General features: G+C 41.0%; 1 protein-coding gene across 1 annotated transcript in view; it reads left to right on the plus strand.

Annotated features, from left to right (window-relative positions):
* SLX4IP (SLX4 interacting protein) overlaps positions 1-21,931 on the plus strand; it is a 193,994-nt gene that overhangs the window by 109,473 nt on the left and 62,590 nt on the right. Inside the window, exons 3-4 of the mRNA XM_025399796.1 lie at positions 17,100-17,189; positions 21,593-21,713. Coding sequence (XP_025255581.1) covers positions 17,100-17,189; positions 21,593-21,713 — 211 coding nt within the window. The remainder of the gene's footprint in view (positions 1-17,099; positions 17,190-21,592; positions 21,714-21,931) is intronic.

Here is a 21,931-nt window from a genome sequence, read left to right on the forward strand (position 1 = left end):
CAGTTCCTTGTTTGTTAAATTAGGAACAGGCACCATAAAACTTTATTTCATAAGAATAATTGTAAAGTTTACACTTGTCACATTAAGGCAGAGGTGATGAAGGAAGGGTACAGGCAGGCAGATGATAGATGAAGGAAAAGTAGAATCTGATTTAGAAAGAAAAAAAGGCATTCAAGGAGTATAGAAAAGAGACTGAAGGAAGAAACATTAGAAGAATTTGAGTGTTTTGGAAATATTGTCTGCTCCTCAAATAGTTGTAGGATTGGCATGAAAATGTATCACTTGCTACCTACCACGTTTTAAAGGGGCTAGAAGATTTATCAGTATTCACAAAGCATGAGTTGCTCTAATTAGTAAATCTGCAGGGAATCCTGTCTAAATAGCAGAATTGGAGTGGAGGGTGACATCTGCAGGTGCAAAAAGGCTCATTATATTTTGGTTTGTTTAAAAAAAAAAAAAAAAGAAAAAAAAAGAAGAAAGTGATCATCACCAGCAAGGGCAGGTGAAATCAAGCAGACACCAGAATCTGCCTCCCAATCTCTAATGTGTAAGGAAAAACAAGGTAGTTTTCTGCCTCTCTTTTTCATTTTATGAGTGTGGAAGGTATGGAATTTACTTAAAACAAGGAATAATTATTAAACTGTTCAGAGTATATGTAGTCTCTAGATTTAAGTAGTTGAAGGTAACCATCTCAGCAGTGGGTCTCAGCACAGCCAGCACATTAGAATTGGGTAGGGAGCTTTTAAAATATACTGATACCCAGGCCCCACCCCGAGAGTCTGATTTGATTTCATTGGCGTAGAATTTGGACATAGTTATTATTTTAAAAGCTCCCCAAGTGATTCTGAGGTGCTGCCAGGGTTGCAAACCACTCTTCTAGGCCAGTGAATCTCGAAGTGTGGTCTCTAGACCAGCAGCATCAGCATCACCTGGGAGTCTGTTAGTAATGCACATTCTCAGTCTCACCCCAGGTTTAAGCCTCACCGTGGGGCTGAGCTTTAGCAATTTGTGCTTCTTTTTCTTTTCTTTTCTTTTTTCTTCTTTTCTTTTCTTTCTTTACTTCCTTCCTTCCTTCTCTCTTTCTTTCTCTCTCTCTCTCTTTCTTTCTTTTTTTTTTTTTTTAACCTAGCCGAGCACAAAGCTAATCAATGTGTGTTTATAACAAGCCCTCCTGGTGAATCTGATGCTTGCCCCAGTTTGAGAAACACTATGTCAGGCAATGGGTAGTGGTGTTTTGAAGACACCAAATCCTGAGAATCAAGGGTATGTAATAGTGGATGCTGGCAATATTGCTCTGAAGACAGTGCTATGGCTCTGAGAGTTCATGTGGCTCAGGAGGCTCTTCACTTATCCCAGGAGGATGCCTGGGAGATGTAACTTTCCACTGAGAGCCTTTATAAGCTTTAATTGCTAATGTGTAGGTAGCAGCTGATACTGACTTGTCCCTCCCACTCGTTTCAGCCAAGCTTTCAGCCTCACTCTAAATATTCTTAATTAATGATCTTCGGCTTCTGAAGCCATTTCATCAGTGGTCTCCTGTCCCAGCACGTTTCCCCTTTGAGCATTCCTTCAAGAGGGTGTTATTCCCAGCAGTCAATTAGAAAAGGAAAGTAGAGGTGGCTCTAAACAAGTCCTGTGACCAATTAACGACCTCCCTTTATTCCTCTTTGTAGTTCTCTAAAAATGGGTCAGAGGAAGAAAAACTCAGCTCTCACCAGCAGACCTCGCCTGTGTTTGTCTAACATGCTTCTGTCCCATTTCAATTTCCTGCCTTAGGCATGAATTGGTTGAAGATTCCCTTTGAACTCTTACTCATTCTGTAGAAATTCTCTGTGATGAAAGTAGTCATAGGATTGTTTCCTGAGTTCTAGAAGCAGAGCAGAATAGTGAGGGAAATTCAGCGCCAAACTTTAAGGTTCATTCTCAGCAAAACTAAGGGATTATTTTGCATTGGATGAATTTTGAATTTTGTTTTCTGATTTGATAAAGCTGAGTGAGGGTGAAAGGTGAAGGGAAACAAACTTCTTAGTCCTTTACTTGTCAGTAAATTTTTATTGCTTAATTTTCTATTTTCAAGGAAAACACCTTTAAAATAAAACAATTCTATTGGATCAGCACCTTCTTTGCTAAAGTTCAAAGAAATTTCCCAGGTTAGTCCCTATCATTCCCTTACATGTAGTCCTTAGGAGCCTTCTGGAATTCCCTGCAGGATGGGATTCCCCTTACATCACTGGGCACTTCCTATTATGAGGTTCCCGATGTTGCTTGCCCTTTGTGGTTTTAGTCTCTCACTAAAATAATAGAACCAGGATTTCTGAACCAGGAGTCACTTTAGGGAAGTGTCTAGGCTGTCCAGTGTGGCAGTGACTAGTTTACATGTAGCAGTTTAAGTTAATAAATTAACTGTTTATTAACCAATTTAATTAGAAACAAAATTTAAAATTCACACCAGCCTCATTTCAGATACTCAGTAGCCACATGTGGCTTGAGGCTAAGGTACTGGACATTGTAGATATAGAACATGTGCATCGTCACAGAATGTTATTGGACAGCAGTGGTCAATTTTGTCACCCTTGTTAAACAAGATACTGAGACTGAGAATGATGTTTGTTAACTACTCCCAATTAGTTAATTCCTATTTGTGGACACCGCACACTATGTTTTCTTTTTAAATTTAATCATAACATCTCTGGGAGGGCAGGGATTACTGTCCCCATTGTACAGATAAAGGGATTAAGATTCAGAGAGACTGAAAAACTTGGCTCTGGCTCTGTGGCCAGTGAAGAGGGCAGCCGGTGTTTGCACACATATGTATCTGTATGACTCTGAAGCCATGCTTTGTATGTTAAAGTGTCACTAAAAAGTCAACTTCTCAGATTTTTGAGGTCTATAACCCCACATTTTTAGGTGTAAACTAAACAAAAAACCAGGAAACCAGTGGTGCATTGGATGGTTGAAGTAACTAAATCAGTCCAATGCAGCAAGCCAGCAGCAGATCCTTTTCTGTGTAGTTTTCATTACTCCTCACAGGGAGACCAGTGGCCTATGGTAACAGTGCAATATTTATTCAGTTGCCCATTTTAATGGGCTTTGTGTCAATAGAGTTTTCTGCCCCGGGTTGAGTGGCCAGCACACACCCCCTGCAGCAGATCACTTCCTGTTTGAAAAGCCCTGCTGGTCTGATCGTCTTCCTTAGGTGGAGCCAGTACCTGTCTCCTTATGGTTTCTCTGCTTCATCTGGTTCTGTATCCCTTAAGGCCCTAGAGAACTAAGAAGGATTATTCTTCCACCTTTGAAAGCCCTGTTAATACTATATTATCCTGGCTATTCTTTTTTAGGTTAATCATTTTACTTTCTTCAGCTGATGCTCATGACATTTTAAGTGTTGCTGTTATCCTGATTACTCTCATTTGGGTACGTGACAGTTTGTCTCAATTTGAATATTGAGAGTAATTGAGCACTAAATGTATAAAGCCTCATCCTGTCACTTTTCCCGGCCACTGCTGTTAAGGCAGCCTAAGATGAAATTAACATCATTTACAGCCACGACACTGCTGCCTGCTTACAGCACTTACTCTTGACTAAGAATGCCTCCACTTGGGCTGTTAGTTTTTTTGGAGCCAAATGTTATATGACCCTTACATATATCCTAGTTACATTCTCTCTAGTTAGTTCCCTCCGAAGCACAGAGGTCCGGTTTTAGGGTTTTGTTTTGTTTGCCAGATCCAGTTTTTGCTACCCCAGATATTCACTATCCTCTTCTGTGCAGTGTCATCCACCTGTTTTGTGGGTATGTCCCCTTTATATTTATCCATGCCAGTGCTGGAAATGCAGACCAAGACCAGGGTGGAGGAAAAAGTTGTTCACCATCCCCATCCAGGTTGCTGTTTGGCGATTAGTGGGTCCTGTGGTTATGGCTGTTTAACTGGTTATGAACCCACCTGTCATTTCATCCACTTCTATTTTTCTGTTGTTTTATTCAGGACTCACTTGTTCATTCATAGATTCATTTCTTTAATATTTATTGAGCTCCTACCATGTGCCAGACCCTTTTGAAGGTAGAACTCTTAGGGTTTGTTAATAGATTGGATGTGCAATATGGGAGAAAGAGAGGCATCAAAAATGACTCCAACGTTTTTGACCTGAACAACTGAAGAATGGAGTTACCATTAGTTACCATGTTTGAGGGTAAACATTAATAGTTTGGTTTTGAACCTGTTAAGTTGTAGGTGTCTATTTGATACCCAAGTGGAGATGCACAGTAGGCAATTGGATATATGCATCTGCAGGCGAGAGGGAGATCCAGGCTACAGCAAAAAGACTAGGAGCTCTCAGCATGTAAACTGCCCAGTGTCTGAAACCTTGAGACTGATGAGAGTGCAGATGGAGGCAAGGGGAGGTCTAAGGACTGAGCCCTAGACTCTCCAGTGTTTAGAGGCCAAAGTGATGGGACAAGCCAGCAGAGACTGAGAAAGTGTGGCCAATGAGGAGGGAGGAGAACCAGGAAAGCTGACTTGTGGTGTCCCAAGAAATCAAGGAAAGCAGGAAGTGAAAGATCCACTTTGTTAGATGATGCTGAGAGGTAGAGTAGCATGAGGATCATGAACTGGCCATTGGGCTTGGCGACATGCAGATCATTGATAACCGTGCCAAAAGCTGTTTTAGTGGAGTAACGTGAATAAAAGGATGTCATGAGGAACTTCATTTGATTCCTGGCTGAGGTTCACGTGTGCTTTGTCAACTGCCTTCACCAGTCATGGCAGCTAAGAATATTGTCAAAGAAGAAAATGAGGTTAGTGTTTCATAACTGGGATTTTCTTCAGGCTCTCCCCTAATAGTCTGTTATGGATTAAATGTATAGCTGTAAAATCCATCTTTGTCTCCTTTTTGAAAAGTGCAGCATCATTTGTGTCTCTCTAGGTTCTCCATGTAACTCTTGTGCTCCTCCTCATCCCGGTGGTCGTGCCAGGCTCTGGTGCCCTGGGATGGATTCCTCTGAGCCCAGTCATCTGAACTCATTAAAGGATTTAAATGCAGTTGTATCTGCTCCTTAATTGTTTGGAGTTCACAGCTCCCTTTCTTTTTCATTTCTGGCCTTTCCTTTCTGTTTCTTCCTAAGGCTCTCCCTTCATCCAGCAGGTAGATTTCTTTTTCCCTTTGGATTTTCATCATCTGTATCATCCTAATTCAGAGGTGAATTTTGAAGATGCTCAGCAAGGCATTATTTTATCTGTGGCTCTCACGCTGGCTACACATCACATTCCCCTCTGGAGAATGTTTTTTTGTGACAGGATGTCACTCTAGTTGCCAAGGCTGGAGTGCAGTGGCACAATCTTGGCTCACTGCAGTCTCGACTTCCCAGGCTCAGATGATTCTCCCACCTCAGCCTCCTGAGTAGCTGGGACTACAGGCGCGCACCACCATTCCCGGCTAATTTTTTTATTTTTAGTTGAGATGGGGTTCTGGCATGTTGCCCAGGCTACAGTCGAACTCTTGAACTCAAGCAGTCTGTCCGCCTTGGCCTTCCAAGGTGCTGCGATTATAGACATGAGCCACCATGCTCAGCCTTGTTTTTTGTTTTTAAATAAACTCATAATTTACACTAAAGGAACTGTTTTCTTGTAATTATGATAAAACAGTGATTTTTTTACTTGTGAGTTTTACAGTTAAAATATATTCTGGTGAATATATTTCCTGTTGTATAACAGGGTGAAACTTCATCAGATTTTTTTTTCTTCCTTTCTATTGTAACCTCAAAAGAGGTTACTGTATTCTACAGAGAATGCTATTAGTATTCTTCCAGGATACAAGGGGGCCTGTAGCAGTGGCTCTTAAACTTCAGCATGTGCCAGAATCACCTGGAGGGCTTGTTAAAACACCAGATCCTGGGCTCCCTCTCTGTAATTGCTGATTGGGTAGGTCTGAGTAAGATCCAAGAATTTGCACATCAAATCAACTTCAGGAGATGCCTCGGCTGCTGGTACTCTGAGAACCAGTAGTCTAGGCTCGAGGCTCTAGTGGGTAAATATCCCTAAGGCCATACACACAGAGAGCTTTCCTGAACTAGCAGAGCCAGGATGATCAGTGTGACCAAGGGCACAAACAGGCCTAGGATTTGACTTTGTTGGGGCTCTCCAAGGTTCTGGTAACCCTGAGCCCTGAAATAGTAGAAACTTCTCATTCTGAGGTTATGTTTTAGTTTACAGCCACATACTTCAATGCTGTTTGTCTCCTGTAAAGATCACACTTAGCCCTATCTTTGGCCTGTCAAAGTTGACACCCACTTTGAAAGAGTAAATGTGTGACCCCCTTGATACACAGTACTCATTCTGTGACACAGCTGTACATTAAAAAACAAAAAACAAAACAGTACTCATACAATACTAATACCCCAGTAAAAATTAAATGACAGCTGGATTGAGCAGAGAGTACCTGTCATAGCTTTATTTGGCAAGTCTTTTGTTATATTAGAAAGTAGATGAGGGCCGGGCGCGGTGGCTCACGCCTGTAATCCCAGCACTTTGGGAGGCCGAGGCGAGCGGATCACGAGCTCAGGAGATCGAGACCATCCTGGCTAACATGGTGAAACCCCGTCTCTGCTAAAAATACAAAAAATTAGCCGGACGTGGTGGCGGGCGCCTGTAGTCCCAGCTACTCTGGAGGCTGAGACAGGAGAATGGTGTGAACCTGGGAGGCGGAGCTTGCAGTGAGCCAAGATTGTGCCACTGCACTCCAGCCTGGGCGACGAGCAAGACTCCATCTCAAAAAAAAAAAAAAAAAAAAAAAAAGAAAGAAAGTAGATGAGAAGATTCCAGGGTAAAAATACCACTACGGGGGGATTCCTTAAATTATTTTACCTATAAACAAATAAACAATTCCTCTAAGTCATCCAGAATCCCCAAAGTATTTATCAAAGAAGCTTTGGTTTCACCCACAGAGGTAGGAAAATTATGCTACCTGTCTCTCCTCTTCCTTCCTGCTTCAAGAAATCTCCCTCCAAGACTGGCCACCCTTTAGAACAATCTGCCAACCTAGATGTTAATCACTAGGGGAATATTTACAGGGGTTTTCTTTGACTCATATGTAGTTTGTCATAAATTCCTCTAACTCATAAACTGAAAAGTTTTTCTTTCATGTCAAGATTCTTCACAAATATTAAAGAATATTTTCTAACATGTTAATTCTTAGTTTAAAATCAAAGCCACATTCCAATGCCTCATGATCACACATGTTAGATCAAGTTGTGGACAAAATTTGTGGGCGCTGATATTCCTGTTGTTTCCCATACTCCACTTTCAGATTATAGATGCCATAATTGATCCAGAACATGCTCCTGACCAGCATAAATGTCACTAAATATAAGTGATGCTTGCGTCCCAGCCACTTCGTACCCTCTGAAGTCAGGGGCCTTCTGGATGAGTACATTACAGTTTCTGTCAGGTTATCTTTTCATTTCATGTGCTTTCTTGCAGAAATATGTAAGAGGAGAGTTCATATTTTTACTTGTAATGTGGTATGATTACAAGCCATCTGCTCTTTTTCATAGAAGCAGTGTGTGGCCAGAGTAAAACCGTGCAGAAGAATTATGAGGCATTTATTGACTCTTAATAGGAATAGGTGGAAACCTCTGCCCTACCTATTTGTAAATCTTGTGGAACTGACAGTTCAGAATTCATTTAAAATTCTTTGGAATTTGAGACAAATTCTACCTTTGGAGGAAAAAAAAGAGAAAAGCAGCCAGTATTTCTTCCTTGAGCCTTTTGTGTGGCTGGCATGGTGCAGAAGCCTTATGCCCACATTGTGTCATGTCATGCTCAAAATAACCCCATCAGGTAGTTTTCACTGCTGTCTCCATTTTTACATTGGAGGAACTTACCCTGTGTCTCAGAGCCACTGAGGCTCAGGGCTAGGATTTGAAGTCAGGTCTGTGCTGAACCAAGCCACTGTTTTACTCATTGCCACACCTGCTGTGTCTGTGCCACTGACCAGTCGACTAAGGGAAGGTACCTGCAGGTTATACTTGAAAGAATCATGTCCTGAAAACCATTAGGGAGGGTGTCTAAAGAAATGAAGTCAGTTCTCATCTTTCAAAGGGAGCCCCTGAAAACCTATTCCCAAATGTACTCTTCATGCAGTGATGGCTTTGAGAGTTTGTGATTCAGCCTGGATTTCTACCACAGAGTCCCAGGGGCATATGTTAAATTTAAGCAGCCCTTCATAATAACGTGGTTGACCATTGCTTTATTCCAAGCAGTACTTTGCTTCCCATCTCAAATCTTACCCAGGGAGACTCTGAGCCACCCTGTAGCACTCTGGGTCAAAACACAAAACTCTTTCTTAATAGGATACCAGAGGTGATTTACTGAAGGACATCACAGCCTCTTACTTGATTTTCTCCTCCTTTTAGAAGCTGCTGTCTAAGTCATTTGTTCTGCTTTTCCCTCATCTTTCTCTTTCCTTTGTGTTTTACTCTTTATCTTTGTAGAATCCTTCCTAACCATAGTCATAAATCTGTTGTGGAAAACAAGTGATTGGGAAGTTACACGTCCTTGACCTGTAGTCAGAGGTCCCACAACAGACACTAAAAGGAGACAGGAGCTCCCTCCCCTCCTGAGTCCTTTTCTCCTCAGACAAGTCACACCTTCCCAAGCAGCCCTTTAACCCAAAAAACTCAAGCTTAAAGAACTAGTCATCCATGTGCAACCAAGGAAGTTCCCTTTAATGGGTCTGGATTCACATTGTCAACCAGGGCTTTGTGCTTGCATCTTGTTCTGCCTGATTGACTGGAAAGTGGAGAAATAGCCATTCCTATTCATGAGTGACAGTAATCTGTGCATACCTGGGGCAACCTTAGTTGTAAACCATGAGCTTGATTCTGTAGCGTTTTTTGTTCTGAGTTCAGGGTGCAGGTGAGAGGGAGGTAATCCCTCCTAGAGAGAGAATAAGCCAGCCACTTAATTTTCATCACTGATGTATGTTTTCATTTAACAAACACTCTTCACAACCATCTGTGTGCCAGACCCAGTACTAGACACTGACAACCCAAAGGTAACAGAAAGCAGCTCCTCCACAAAGGCCACCTGGTAGGTGGCCCATAATGGACTGACAGAGGACAGCATGAGGTGCTAGTCTCAGTTTGGCTCTTTTATAACCTCCACAGGAGGACAGGCACTATGTGTGCAAGTAGAATCCAAGTAAATGGTTGCAAACCAAAATGACCAGGAGATGAGATCTTAAAGGGAAGGCATCTTGAAGGCAATTTGGTTCGGTCCACTCATTTTGTATATACAGAAACTGACAGTAGAGAAAGGAGGGTGGTACCACCCCCCCTAAACTGGGGCATCGTTAGAAGAGATTCATGGTCTTTGGACTTCCTGTGCTAGGCCATTCTCCCATTAGTCATCAAAGGACTTTCTCCAGGCCTTCTTTGTGTGTTATGATCTCAAATTCAGGCTGTGTCTAATTTTGTCACTGAGATTATGGAGTGTTCCTTGTACCCGATCTCACAAGTATTGCCAGGTTGGCAAGGCACTGCACCAAACAAAACCCAGTCATGATCACCAGTGATCTCCTAAAAGAGAAAGAGTGCTTTTAAATTTCTCAGTGTTTCCAGAACACCAAGGGGTAATAGTGTCTGCCTTTTGGGTTGCCACGAGAATTAAATGCAATAATGTACAGAAAGGGCTTGACACAGTGTCTGGCACACAAGTCCTCCATGAATCTTAACTATTGTTATTGCTCACTTGTTCACCATTAGTAAATTTTTGCAATTGGACTAAATATATAGTATGTTCCAACAGAATGACTCTTTTTTCTCCTATCTCCTGACCTGTCTGTGAGTTTACGGAGTATGCCATTCAACAGGTATGCTGGTTCCCTTTCTTAAATGTAAACTACAAGCTTGGATTTCCTGGGCCAGTATTTCACATGAATAACAGGCCAAGGGAATTCAATTGACAGAACACTTGCATTGACTTTTCTTCAGCTTTTAACTATCTGGATAGGGATTCTTAATGTCAGGAGACTTCTCTTCCTACCCTCACAGCTCTACCCCACCTCTCACAGGGTTTGTTGCTGTCATCCTCTCCTGCATTCTTTTCTTTCCCCTCCTCACCCTTTCTTCTCCCTAACCACCCCTCCCACCTCGTTCTTTCTAAGGTGGGGCTTTCACTGCTTCACTGCACTTGGGTTTCAGCATGGTGCTCTACAGTGGCAACTTGAGTGTCTGAGCTCTCTGTACCTGTGTTGGAATGGAATTAGACAGGGAATCAGGCTGCCCAGGGAAGGGAGCTGCGGGACTCTGTTGAGAATCCCTGGTGCAGTCACCAGGCACTAAGGCATAGGGTGTTTTAGGGCACATGGGGCTGCCATCGCTCACCTAGAGGGGATAGGGGCCAGCTCCCAAATAAAGGGGAGTGGGTTCCAGGCTAGAGAGCCTAAACGTGCTCCCACATGAGGCTGGAAGTGTGTCCTGAGTAGCCTTCCACAGGCATTAAATTTCCTCAGAATAATGTCTGGCAATGTGGAGTCTCTCAGATCTGGATTTGATTCCTGGGTCTGGCACTCACTGCCTGTGTAATCTTGGACTAGACCTTCCCGAATTCAACTTCCTTATCTATGAAATGCAAATAATCATTGTGCTCCTTCACCAGAGTGGCAAAGATTTAATTGAATGCTCTGAGTAAAACTTAGCACAGTGCATGGAACATAGGTGCTCTGTAAATGACAATCCATATTTTAAACTGTGATTGTTTAAAAATCACATCACTATAAAATTTTATGCTGTAAGATATATGCAGTTTGTGCTAATATGAAAATATGTAATATGTTTTCTAAAACTTTTTTGTAAAATTTGTACTTCCAGGAAGAAAATTTCCGTATTTTCTGAGGAGGCCTTTAGGAGAAACTCCTTCTAGCTGTAGTATCAGAAATGATTGAGTTATCATCAGCATGGATTCCTTCTCATCTTCTTGACTCTGATTGGTGCTGTATTTTTCACATTTGTACCTAGGAATCTGAGAGCCAGATGTTGCAAAGACTTGGGACTATGGTGGGAAGTTCGTGCAGGCCTATCCTTGGTTTCATCTTATGTTTTTACCCTTGTTTGCCTTTACTTATTCTCTACATTTTTAATGTTTGCCTTGTTACTTGAAGCTGCCTTACACCCTCAATGCCAGGTGGGTGTAAAATGCCAGTGATGATTTGTATGGCTTCTCAGCAACAGACGCATGTATGTAAGCTGCCTCTGGAAGCCCCGTGGGTGTGGTAGAAACTGCCCACATGCCTTGGGCCTCACCCTTGTCCTTCCTCTCCCTCTCACCCAACCACATCCTCTTACTTCTGTCTTCTGAGTATCCCTCAAATGTGCCCCTTCCCCTTCACCTTGAGATCACCTTGCTTGGGCTCTTATTTGGGTTCCTGCAGTGACTTTGAATCTGTCTGGTTCCAGTGATTTCCCCTTCCCCGCCCATGCTCCACACTCCTACCCAAGTGAGCCCTCCAGCCCACCAGCCACCTCGGTCTGTCCAAGGTCCCTCTGTGGCCTGAGCCTTCCTGCCCCGTTGGCCCCATCTACCAACAATGCCCTGTTTTTCTGCATTTAGACTCTTTTCCATCTCCAAAGCATGCGAGCTAGTCAGACTGTTTCTCTGCATGGGGCGTTGTTCATTTTTCCTTCTGCACTGCTTGCCCTGTTTGTCAGTACTTGACTGCGACACCACCTTCCCTTCCCTCACCTTCCTCGGGCAGAGCTGTCACTCTACTCCCTCTGGTCCTTGGGTATGTGCCGTGGTCACACATGCCACAGTGCCCAGCTGCTGCCCCTCCCTCTCTGAGGGCCTGGCTAGTGCCCCTGTGAAACTCAGCAGGTGTTTCAGATGATCAATGAGTGCGTGAGAGAATGTGGGGACCTTTCTACATCTCTTAAGAGTTCTGAGGCTGCTCCAGAGATGGCTTTGTGGGTTAGAAATGTTAATATTTTCACCCTTATTCTTATATTTAATATAAACACAGAAGACAAGACCTCCCACCTCTGAGGACTTAGTGTGAGTTGCACCTCTGGAATTCTTAGGAAAGAGATAGGAAAAATAACCAACACGCTCAGTTGGCAGTGAGTTTCCAGTGAAGTAATCCTAAGATTCTTGTATTCCCATTTCACAAAATATGAAAAATGACTGGTTGTTGTAGGTGATGGAAGAGTTGTTGCTACTTCAGAATAGGGAGAGAGGAAGTTTTCTATGATGTATCAGTGCACTGGGCCGAATAGGAATGGCTTTGTCCCTGGAAAGGGCTTAGAGCTCTCCCTTTGCGGACAAGGCTGTGATTTGCCCAATACTTGGGGCTAACTTGTTCTGTCATTTGTTTTTTCGTTTGTTCTTCCTTTCATTAAATATTAAGCATTCACCGAGGGCTGGTACTGTGTTGATCACTGGGGATACAGGGTTGGCAGAGGTATAGACCTGTCTCCATGGAGCTTATAGTCTAGGATGGGGGCCTTACCTGGGCCAGTCATTTAATGTAGAGATAAATAATCACACGAAGAATGGGCTGGTCCAGAGCAGGGAAAGAGAAACTTCAGAATACCTTCACAGAGTTGGCCACACTCCTACTAGGGTTCGAGGATGCATAGGAGCTCAACAAGAATGGAAGCAATGAGGCAAGTTGTAATGTAAGCCAAGGATGAAAAAGTCAGGTGCAGGAGACAAAGACATGGACCTCATTAGAGGCCTGTGACTTGCTGCTCTGAGCTGCAGCAGGAGTGGACTGATCCGATTTGTAGGTTAGAGATTGCCCGGCTATGCATTGAGGGTTCATCCAGGACACCGATAGATGTGACTGTAATCTTCCAAGTGGGAGAAGATACGAGCAACAGAGCAAGAGAGAAGTGTGTTTGAGAACTCTCTAAAAAATTAAAATGGACAAGATGCGTGACTGATTCCGGGCGCTTAGGGAAAGGGAGGAGTTGGGGGTGACTCCCTGGTTGTTGGCTGAATCCTCTGGGTGGAGGGGATAGAAGCCAGACCAGATCCTGGCTGGGGGACTCGCAGCCCAGTGCATGCGATGTGAAGCTATTCCTAGCAGCCTGTTGATTGCTCAAGAGGTGGCTTGGCCTCTGCAGAGTGACCAGTTCTGGGCGGAGAAAGAAGTGATGGTTACCATGTTGCTCCTCTCAGAAGAAAGCTGGAGAGCTGATCTTCTGAGACTAGAAATAACAGTCTCCTAATTCAGGAGGAGGAGAAAGGGAGGCTGTGCTGCTGGTAGTGTAAGAAGCCTTTTTTTTTTTCACTTCTGTTTTCTCATGAGAGACAAGAAGAAAAGCTTTGAGAGCAGGGAACTTTGGAAAGGCGGAATACCTCTGCCTAGTGTGGGAGGGAGTTCAGAGCGCTCAGACCTGCAGGCTGGGGAGGGAGAGCCCCCTGCGGGGGAGGGGACTGCCTACCAAACAGTGGAGGTTTCCAGAAACCCCAGGAAAGTCTGATCACCACAGTAAGATTTAACAATTTATTTTTCTAAAAAGAGACATTCTACTCAATCTGTTTATTTTCAAACTTAGATTAGGTTATTTGTGATCAGGATCACAAAATGGTGAGAAACATACCAAATTGGACCTTACTATTAGGTTAATTCTTCAGAAAGCTGCTGTTACAGTATCAATTCAAGTGTCTTAAGCTTAAGATTCCCACCCCTCCCCCCTTTTTTTTAAAGAATTAGTTTTGCGGTGGTGAGAGGGTTACAAGAAAAAAAAAAAAAACAGAATTAGTTTTGCTAATGAAAAGGTAGCAGTGAACTTGGTTTAGATTTAAAAATCAGGAAAGAACAACTGTAGGAACCTGCAATAAAATGTGTTGAGACATATTTTACCACTTTGGAAGGGCTTTTATTCCAGAATCTCTGGAACTTCAATGGACTTGTGATTGAATTCAGAGGCCAGTGAACTTGCATGGGAAAAAGTTACATCTTTATTGTGACCAAGTTCTAGTAAATTTAGTTTTCCTTTTTATTATGAATGTAGGATTCATAATAAAAATATGAATAATATTAGCAGTATTTGTCACCATTAGAAATTATAGCTCTTTTCATATTGCATTATGGTTGTTTCAGATAATAAAGATACCATTTATGCTTATCACTACTTCAGATTTGTACTAGTGCTAGCTCCATCACTATGTGACAAGACCCAATACCTTAATAAACAAGTGCATACATTCCTATGCCTCAAATTTTTCTTTTGTTAAGACAACTGTACTTCAGTGTAATTGGTTTTCTTGTTAATCCTATGTGTTGTATTTCATGCATTTAAAAACATTATTCCGAGCAAGTTTCATCAGCTTCACAGTTGACTAAATAAGTCCATGGCACATGAAAGGTTAATATTCCGTGGCTAAGATCCTGTAGTTGTGGCATGCGACCTCCACCTGGTGGCAGCATACTCCTTAAAGGTTAAATTCTATAACCAACAGTTGAGAAGAACTTTAACAGTGTACTTGAGCGGTTTTCAAACATTTTTTATTACAGCCCACAATAAGAAATAGGCTTTCCATCATAACTGAGTACACATTTACTTACATTTCACAAAACAATTCTTGATCTTACCATATGACACATTGATATTTTGTATTACATTCTAATATTCTCTTCAGTTCTCTTTCATTAAAATAAAATGCTGATTGCAACACACTGAGCTGTAACACACTAAAGTGCACCCTTTTACATCCTAGGAAACCATCTTTCAACATGCTTCACAGTTTATTATCCAGTAAACTTCATTTTGGTCTCCCACACATTTTCAGGGACGTAATACCTGCATTTTAAATAACTGCCAGTAAGTATGAGTGCATTTTACACAGTGTTTAAAAATTGTTTATTATTGATGTATAATTTAAATATAGTGAAAGGAGCTGATTACAGTGTATACATAACATACCCCGTCAAGATACAGAGTATTCTTATCACATACAAACTTCCTTTGTGACAGTTCTCACCCAGTTTTTTACCCCCCTGAGAAATTACTGTTTTGATTCCTTTCATCACACATTGATTTTGCTGTTTTAGAATTATATATAGATGGAACCATACAGTATGTGCTCTTTTGGACTGGCTTCTTTTGCTCAACCTAATGTTTTTGAGATAAATACATGTTGAGTCTATCGGTAGTGTGGTGAGTAGTGCTCCATTGCATGAATATGGCACAATTTGTTCTCCTGTTGTAGACTTTTGGGTTGTCTTCACTTTGGGTTATTATAAATAAAACTTCCAAGAATATTTGCATACAAGTCTTTGTGTGCACATATACTTCGTCTGTCTTGGGTAAATACCTGGGGAGGAATCATTGGCTCAATTGATAAGTAAATGTACGTTTAATTACAGGAACTGACAAACCCATTTGCCAAAGTGGTTAGACCATCTTACATTTCCACTGGGAAAGTATGAGAGTTTGGGTTGCTCCATATCCTTACCAACATTTCATGTTATGTCAGTCTTTTTAATTGTAGTTATTCTGGTGGGTATTGTAGTTGTATCTCTTGGTCATTTTAATTTTAATTTGCCTGATGACTAATGATATTGAACACTTTTTTCATTTTCTTATTAGCCATTCATTGATCCTGTTTGTGAAGTGTCTGTTCAAACTCGGGTTTTTTGGTTTTTGTTTTTTTTGTTTAAATATCAGTTTGTAGGAGTTCTTTACATATTTTGGATACCAGTCCTTTTTGCCAGATACATGTATTTATGAATACATAGATACATTTCTCCCAGTCTGTAACATACCTATTTATTTTATTAATGGTGCTTTTTTGGTTAACAGGAAGTTTTAATTTTGAAAATTTAACAATTTTACAACAATTTTTCTCAATATTTGGTGCTTTCTGGATCCTAAGAAATCTTCTCCTGTTCCAAAGATCAGGAAGATAGTTTTGGCTTTTTTTGTTTAGGTATGTGATCCATCTCAAATTAAATTTTGTGTATAGCGTGAGGTAGGTGTCAAGTTTCACTTTATATTTATATCTGATGGTCTAACCATTTGTTGAAACTACTTTCCTTTCCCTGTTGATACATAGGACAGAATTTAAAAAAAAAAAAACACACAAAAAAACTGTCCAGCCAAGGAAGTGAAAAAACTGAACCTCTGAGTCTCATAAACCAAACCTCTGGGTCTCTCAGACCATCCCCAACCTTGGTGTCCCATTCCTTACCAAATTAGTTTGTTCACAGTTATCTTGTGATTCTCAGAAATTAGTTCACTCATATGTGAAGATTTATAAGGTAACAACTTTTCACAGGGCCTGTAACTGTGCTATCCAGTATGGAACCACTAGCTACATGTAGCTATTTAAATTTAATTTAAATTGTATTAAAAATTTAGCTTATCAGTTACAATAGCCACATTTTGAGTGCTCAGCAGCCACATATGGACACATATGGCTCTCTTACTGAACAGCATATATATAGAATATTTCCATTTTTTTCTACAGTGCTGGACAGCGCTAGCCTATAGAATAAGAACAGAGTCAGGCTTTGTACAGTTTTGTAGCATACTTTAATGAATTTTTGGTTTTGTTTTGTTAACTAGCATTCAGTGTCTATTTTTCTCTTCTTGCTTATTTCTCATTCTTCCATGTTCCTATTTCAATTCTAAAGTGTACCGTCCTAGCCAATCCTTTTGTCCGTCTAAAAATGCAGTATCGTATATCTGTTCTTTGCTGCTTAGAAGAAAGAATTCCCCTGGCTGTGCATGGAATCATTCTTTTGTGGAGCCTACCTAGTACTGACCTGTTTAACTTCTCTCAATGCTTGACGTCTTCCAACTGCTGCCGGGATGCCTGGACATCCCCTTTCAAGGTGCAGCCCAGAGACAGATTATTTTGTCTTTCCTGTCTTGATTAACATTGCATCTCTCCTTAGCATTTCTACTGTAAATGTTAAACTTAGGAAAAGTAGCAGATTATGACCTGTAGCCATGTTCTTTATTAAGAATTCTGTCTAGTAGCGAACTTTGTTGCCATTTCATCATGAGCAACCACATAGGAATTTGTGAGATTTTCTCTCATTGTTTGCTGGGCATGAGCTGCACAGACACTGACTCTGCCATTAATGTCTTTCAGTGTGGGAATTTTGCTGTCCTCGTGGATCTTCATATCTTGCCGCAAGGTTCAAACAAAGATACAAGCTGGTTTTCTGAACAGAAGAAAGAGGTACAACAAAACTTTCTGCTGTTTAATTGCAAGTAGCTACTGCTGCTGCTGCTACAAGAAATATTAGCTTTTTCCAGCTTTCATTTCTATTGGTGGGGGAAAATGTTGGGTATTTAATTCTTGAAAAACAATTGTATTCCCAATGACAGACACATATGCACCCACTTTTTTTTTTCCTTCAGAAACTGACACATTCATACACTTCATATGATACTCTATTATTTAAGCCAGACATTTTATACCTCTTTGTTTTGGGGGAAGGAGTTCTATATATTAAAAAAGAGAAGAAGAAGAAGTTAAAGTGACTATTTCAGGTAATCAGGGATTTGAACCTGACTGGTTGTGAAGGATAGCCTGAGCACCTGAAGCAGGTGTGGCGTTTAACACAAGGCTGAACCTTCACACCCATCTTAAAGCCTCAGCTTTTATTTTCTATCATCCTTGTATTATCATGAGCCTTTGACAAGTGAGGAGATACTTGACCACTTCTCACAGTGGTCAGTCAGGAAAGCCAGCAGTGGGGGCCTTAGCAGAGCGTGATGTTGGACTTCCCTGAGCCTCAGCCTCCTCATCTGAAAGTGAAGGGGTTTGCCTAGATGCCAGATCCACTCCTGGTTCTAAGTTTCAACAATCCCACCCAAGTGCTGCTTGTGGTGGAGGCTTACAAGCTGCACTGAGCTCTCACCATTACTTTGCTTCCTTCTCTGATCCCTGCTTTCCAGAGAGCAAGAGTAACCAGCTTGTGGCTTTTACATACCTTTAAAAATATCGTTATCCATGATGTCCATTTATCACAGTTGCTTTTTTAGAGTGAGAAATAAAAATAAAATGTGTTAAAATATAGTATATGCAGAAGAAACTATTGACAGTGGTGGGGGAAAAAAAAAAAAAGCCACCCTTTTCTGTGATAATTGCTTTTAATCAGCTTTTGGAGATCACCAGAAAAGAGATCCCCACCTCCCAAGAAAGATTTTATAGGATAATACATTTTCATTCAAAGGATAATATTATCAAGACTTTGCTGTCATTATTTTGCAAAGAATACCTGGTGACCTAAAGTTGAGGAAAGGAAGGCACAAGGTTCTGTATGACGGGATTTATCATTCAGGTAAATAACTGTAGACTCTCCTCTTCATGACTTTTAAGTATTTAGCAAGTCAATCAACATCTCCTACTGCCACTTACCTTCATATAATTCCACTATTTAGCTTACTAACACATGTTGCTGTGATTCAAAACTGTTCGCTCGTTTCCCCAAAGTGACCAATAGTCACCCAAGGGGACCTCACCGCGAAATCTTCTGACTTGGCTTAAATTAACAATGTTATAAATCCACCATTCCAGGCCCGTTCTCCATTCCCTTTCAGCTTTGCCACCTTAGACCTTTATCAGCCTTAGACCTTTCTTGTTAATATTGAGTCCGTTTTGCCCAAGATTCAGTTAATTTGGAATGCTTTAAAATAAAGCCCTGGGTGTGTGAATCACCTCATAGCCAAAGCGTGAGGCTAGGTTTTTTTTTTTAGGAGCCACATGCAGCTGCATGGATGCTCATAGTACCTACTTGAGGGCAGCAGGGCATGACTTAGCAAAGCTGCACAGTGCATGACAGGACCTGCAGAGCAGTGCTGCGCTGGCAGCTGCAAGGGGCAGGTCGCTGTAGCAAGCTGAGCTTGCCACTCAAAACCAAATAGTCAATTTGCTGCTGCTTCTTTAATTTGCCCTTTTAAAATGTGTATTGGCCAGGCACAGTGACACACACTGTAATCCCAGCACTTTGGGAGGCTAAGGCGGACGGATTGCCTGAGCCCAGGAGTTCAAACCAGCCTGGGCAACATGGTGAAACCCCATCTATATAAAAAATAAAAAATTAGCCAGATGTGGTGGCTTGTGTCTGGAATCCCAGCTACTCTGCAGGCTGAGGTGGGAGGATCACTTGAGCCCAGGAGGTTGAGGCTGCAGTTAGAGCTGTGATCATGCCACTGAACTCCACCGTGGGCAGCAGTGTGAGACCCTGTCTCAAAAAAAACAAAAACAAAAACAAAAAAATTCACTGACGTTAAAACTCCTCTGGGATCATTTGTGTGTGTGTAAGAAAGGAGAAAAGCTAGTTGAGGAAAGGCTATGACTTTAGCTTACGTTCAGTGTCCCCAGGCTTTCATCTTTTTTTTCATTAGATCCTCTCATGATTGGGATTTCATAAGCAACCAATTTGATTGCATTTTAACAGTCATTTTATATCGTGAAACCCTGAGAATATCCAGTTCCTTTTTAGAAAAAAGAACTAATTACATGCATTAACCATATGTTTATTTTGAGTGCAGCACGAGTAGTCTTTGTACCCAAACAGTTGAACTCAAACTGTTCCATTTGTAAACTCGAGGAAGCGAGCACAGCCTGTTAGCCTAGAGATGCCCTCTGTATCTCTCTCTTGCGCACTGATTTTAACTTGTTCTTCTTGTCTGCCCCTCAAAGGTAGCTGAGAAGTTTTCTTTTCTTGCATTGTTGTGGTTCTGAAGAGAAAGCTTCGCTAAGTGTGATGTGGTCAGTTACTGGTGTCTATCACACTGCACTTGGTCTACCTTCCATTTGTCAAACTGACTCACGGAAGGAAAGCCCCAGAGCTAGAGGGAGAAAATTTGTGCGTATGAGCCTTTGCTTTATTTTTGTCATACTATTTTTAGTTTTAGCCTTATAGGGCATTTATGGCCAAATTTTAGCAATCCTTGTTTCCATGTATGTCTTTCACATATTTTCTAGCGCAGTCATAGTTGAACTCTGCATGTGAAGCAAAATTCTTTAATTGTTTTAAAAAAAAAACCTATGAGGCGGCAAGACTGCCTTTTTGTTGTGTGAACAATGCCGAAACACTCAACTGTAAAGATATCTCTGTATTCCATGAGGCACTGCATCTTTGGACTGCAACATGAAAAGCAGGAGAGAGGAAACCAGTGTTTGTATTTTATCTGGAAACTCACACTCATGAGTTAAATCAAGGGTTTTCTGTACTGTTTGAGGGATATAAGTGTTAGTAATAAAGGAAAAGTTTTGCTATCATTGCTCCTCAGAACAGCTACAAATTTTGTTGTTTTAATTTGTGAAGATTCTAAGAGCTGAGATGACATTGCAAGAAACCAGCAAAACAGGTTTGAGGTGACCTGGGCAACTCACCTCAAGTTTGCTGCAGTCTTTGGGAATTAAACAGGAATCATCAGTCCTTATACATCAGTTCTTAATTTAAATTAAGAAATTTAGATTTGTGTGTTATTTTACTCTCTTTTTCTACATTAGGTTACAATTTCCTGTTAGTGCAGGAAACAACTTCAAAGAGTATCTTCCCATTGTGTGGTTGGGCTTAAATTTTTGTTTACCTTTGCCATAAATAACACCAAAACAATAAAACAATTATATTTATAAGTCATAAAACAATTGACATATCCAGAAACTTACTAGTGATAAGGAATACTGAAATTGAATTAAAACCACGTGTTTCTGTTGCCTAATAAATGTTCATCTACTTTAGAGAAATTACATTATTTTCACGGTTAATACATGAGTGTAGTGCATTTTTACAAAAACAAACTGGCATATACAGTATCATCAGGAGCGTAGAAGAAAATAGGATTAGTGATTTCCAGTTCTCTGCTTAACTCACTGCTCAACAGTTTCCTTCTTCAGTAGATTTGTAAACCCAAGACCAGAAACTAATGAATGATGGTGTTTAGATTTTAAAAAATTTTTAGACCAAGTTTGAAAAATGGGATAGTTTATATAAAAATTACTGTTTCTGACTCCTTTTGAACAAAGATCTAGCAACACGGTGCCTGTAAACATGAAACAGTCCCCTGAAACCATGGGGGGCTGCTTGCTGTTGACTGGGCTGTGGTGTGGGTTCCCCATGCCGTTGCACCAGCAGTGGATGAATATGCCCTTACTCCTGGCCCCGTCCCCGTCTACAGTCCCCTGGCTGGCCACACTGGGTGTTTCCCTGGGGCCCTGATGCCAGCCAGTGTTGGCTCTTCTTGACTTATTTCTTCTATTTGTCACAGTAGAACTGATTGATACTTATATGAAAGCATTCTTTACCACACTTACTACCTCCTCACCCTGATGTTTACATTGAAGTGTTTTTATCTTTCTTTTAGAAATATGAAACTGAGGCAGAGAGAAATGAAATGACTTTCCCAGATCACACAATGAGCCAACATCATGGTTTCGAGCAAACTTCAGTAGCAAATTTAAATTTGTGGTGTTATTCATGAGCACACATGACATTCCTTTCAACATTCATAGCTAAATTAAAAAGCAAACAAAATGAAATGTTCATTGTTGACTTTTTAATAGATATCATGTTAACTTTTTTGCATTAGATTCTAAGGTTATATCTAATTTTTTATTTGCTTTAGGAAGTCTGTTTACTGTTAAAAGAAACCATTGATTCAAGAGTTCAGGAGTACTTGGAAGTTCGCAAACAGCACAGGCCATCAAATGCAGAATTCACAAGATCCAGTCCCTTGTCCTTAAAAGGTAGGCACAGAGCACTTTGATTTTGGACAAAAAACAAATAGAATTTTTGCTCTGTAGAGATGGCAATTATGTTTGACTCTGACTGTCATGTTAGTATAGTGATACATTTTAAAAATATGTCCTAATGAAGATACTTTGTTTGGGTAAAGAAAATTAACCAAAGAGTCCTCAGGACTTTTAATGGTAGCAAAATGCATAAAAACAGCAAATAAAACATT

Source organism: Theropithecus gelada, chromosome 10, assembly GCF_003255815.1.
Source record: "Theropithecus gelada isolate Dixy chromosome 10, Tgel_1.0, whole genome shotgun sequence".
NCBI lineage: Eukaryota > Metazoa > Chordata > Mammalia > Primates > Cercopithecidae > Theropithecus > Theropithecus gelada.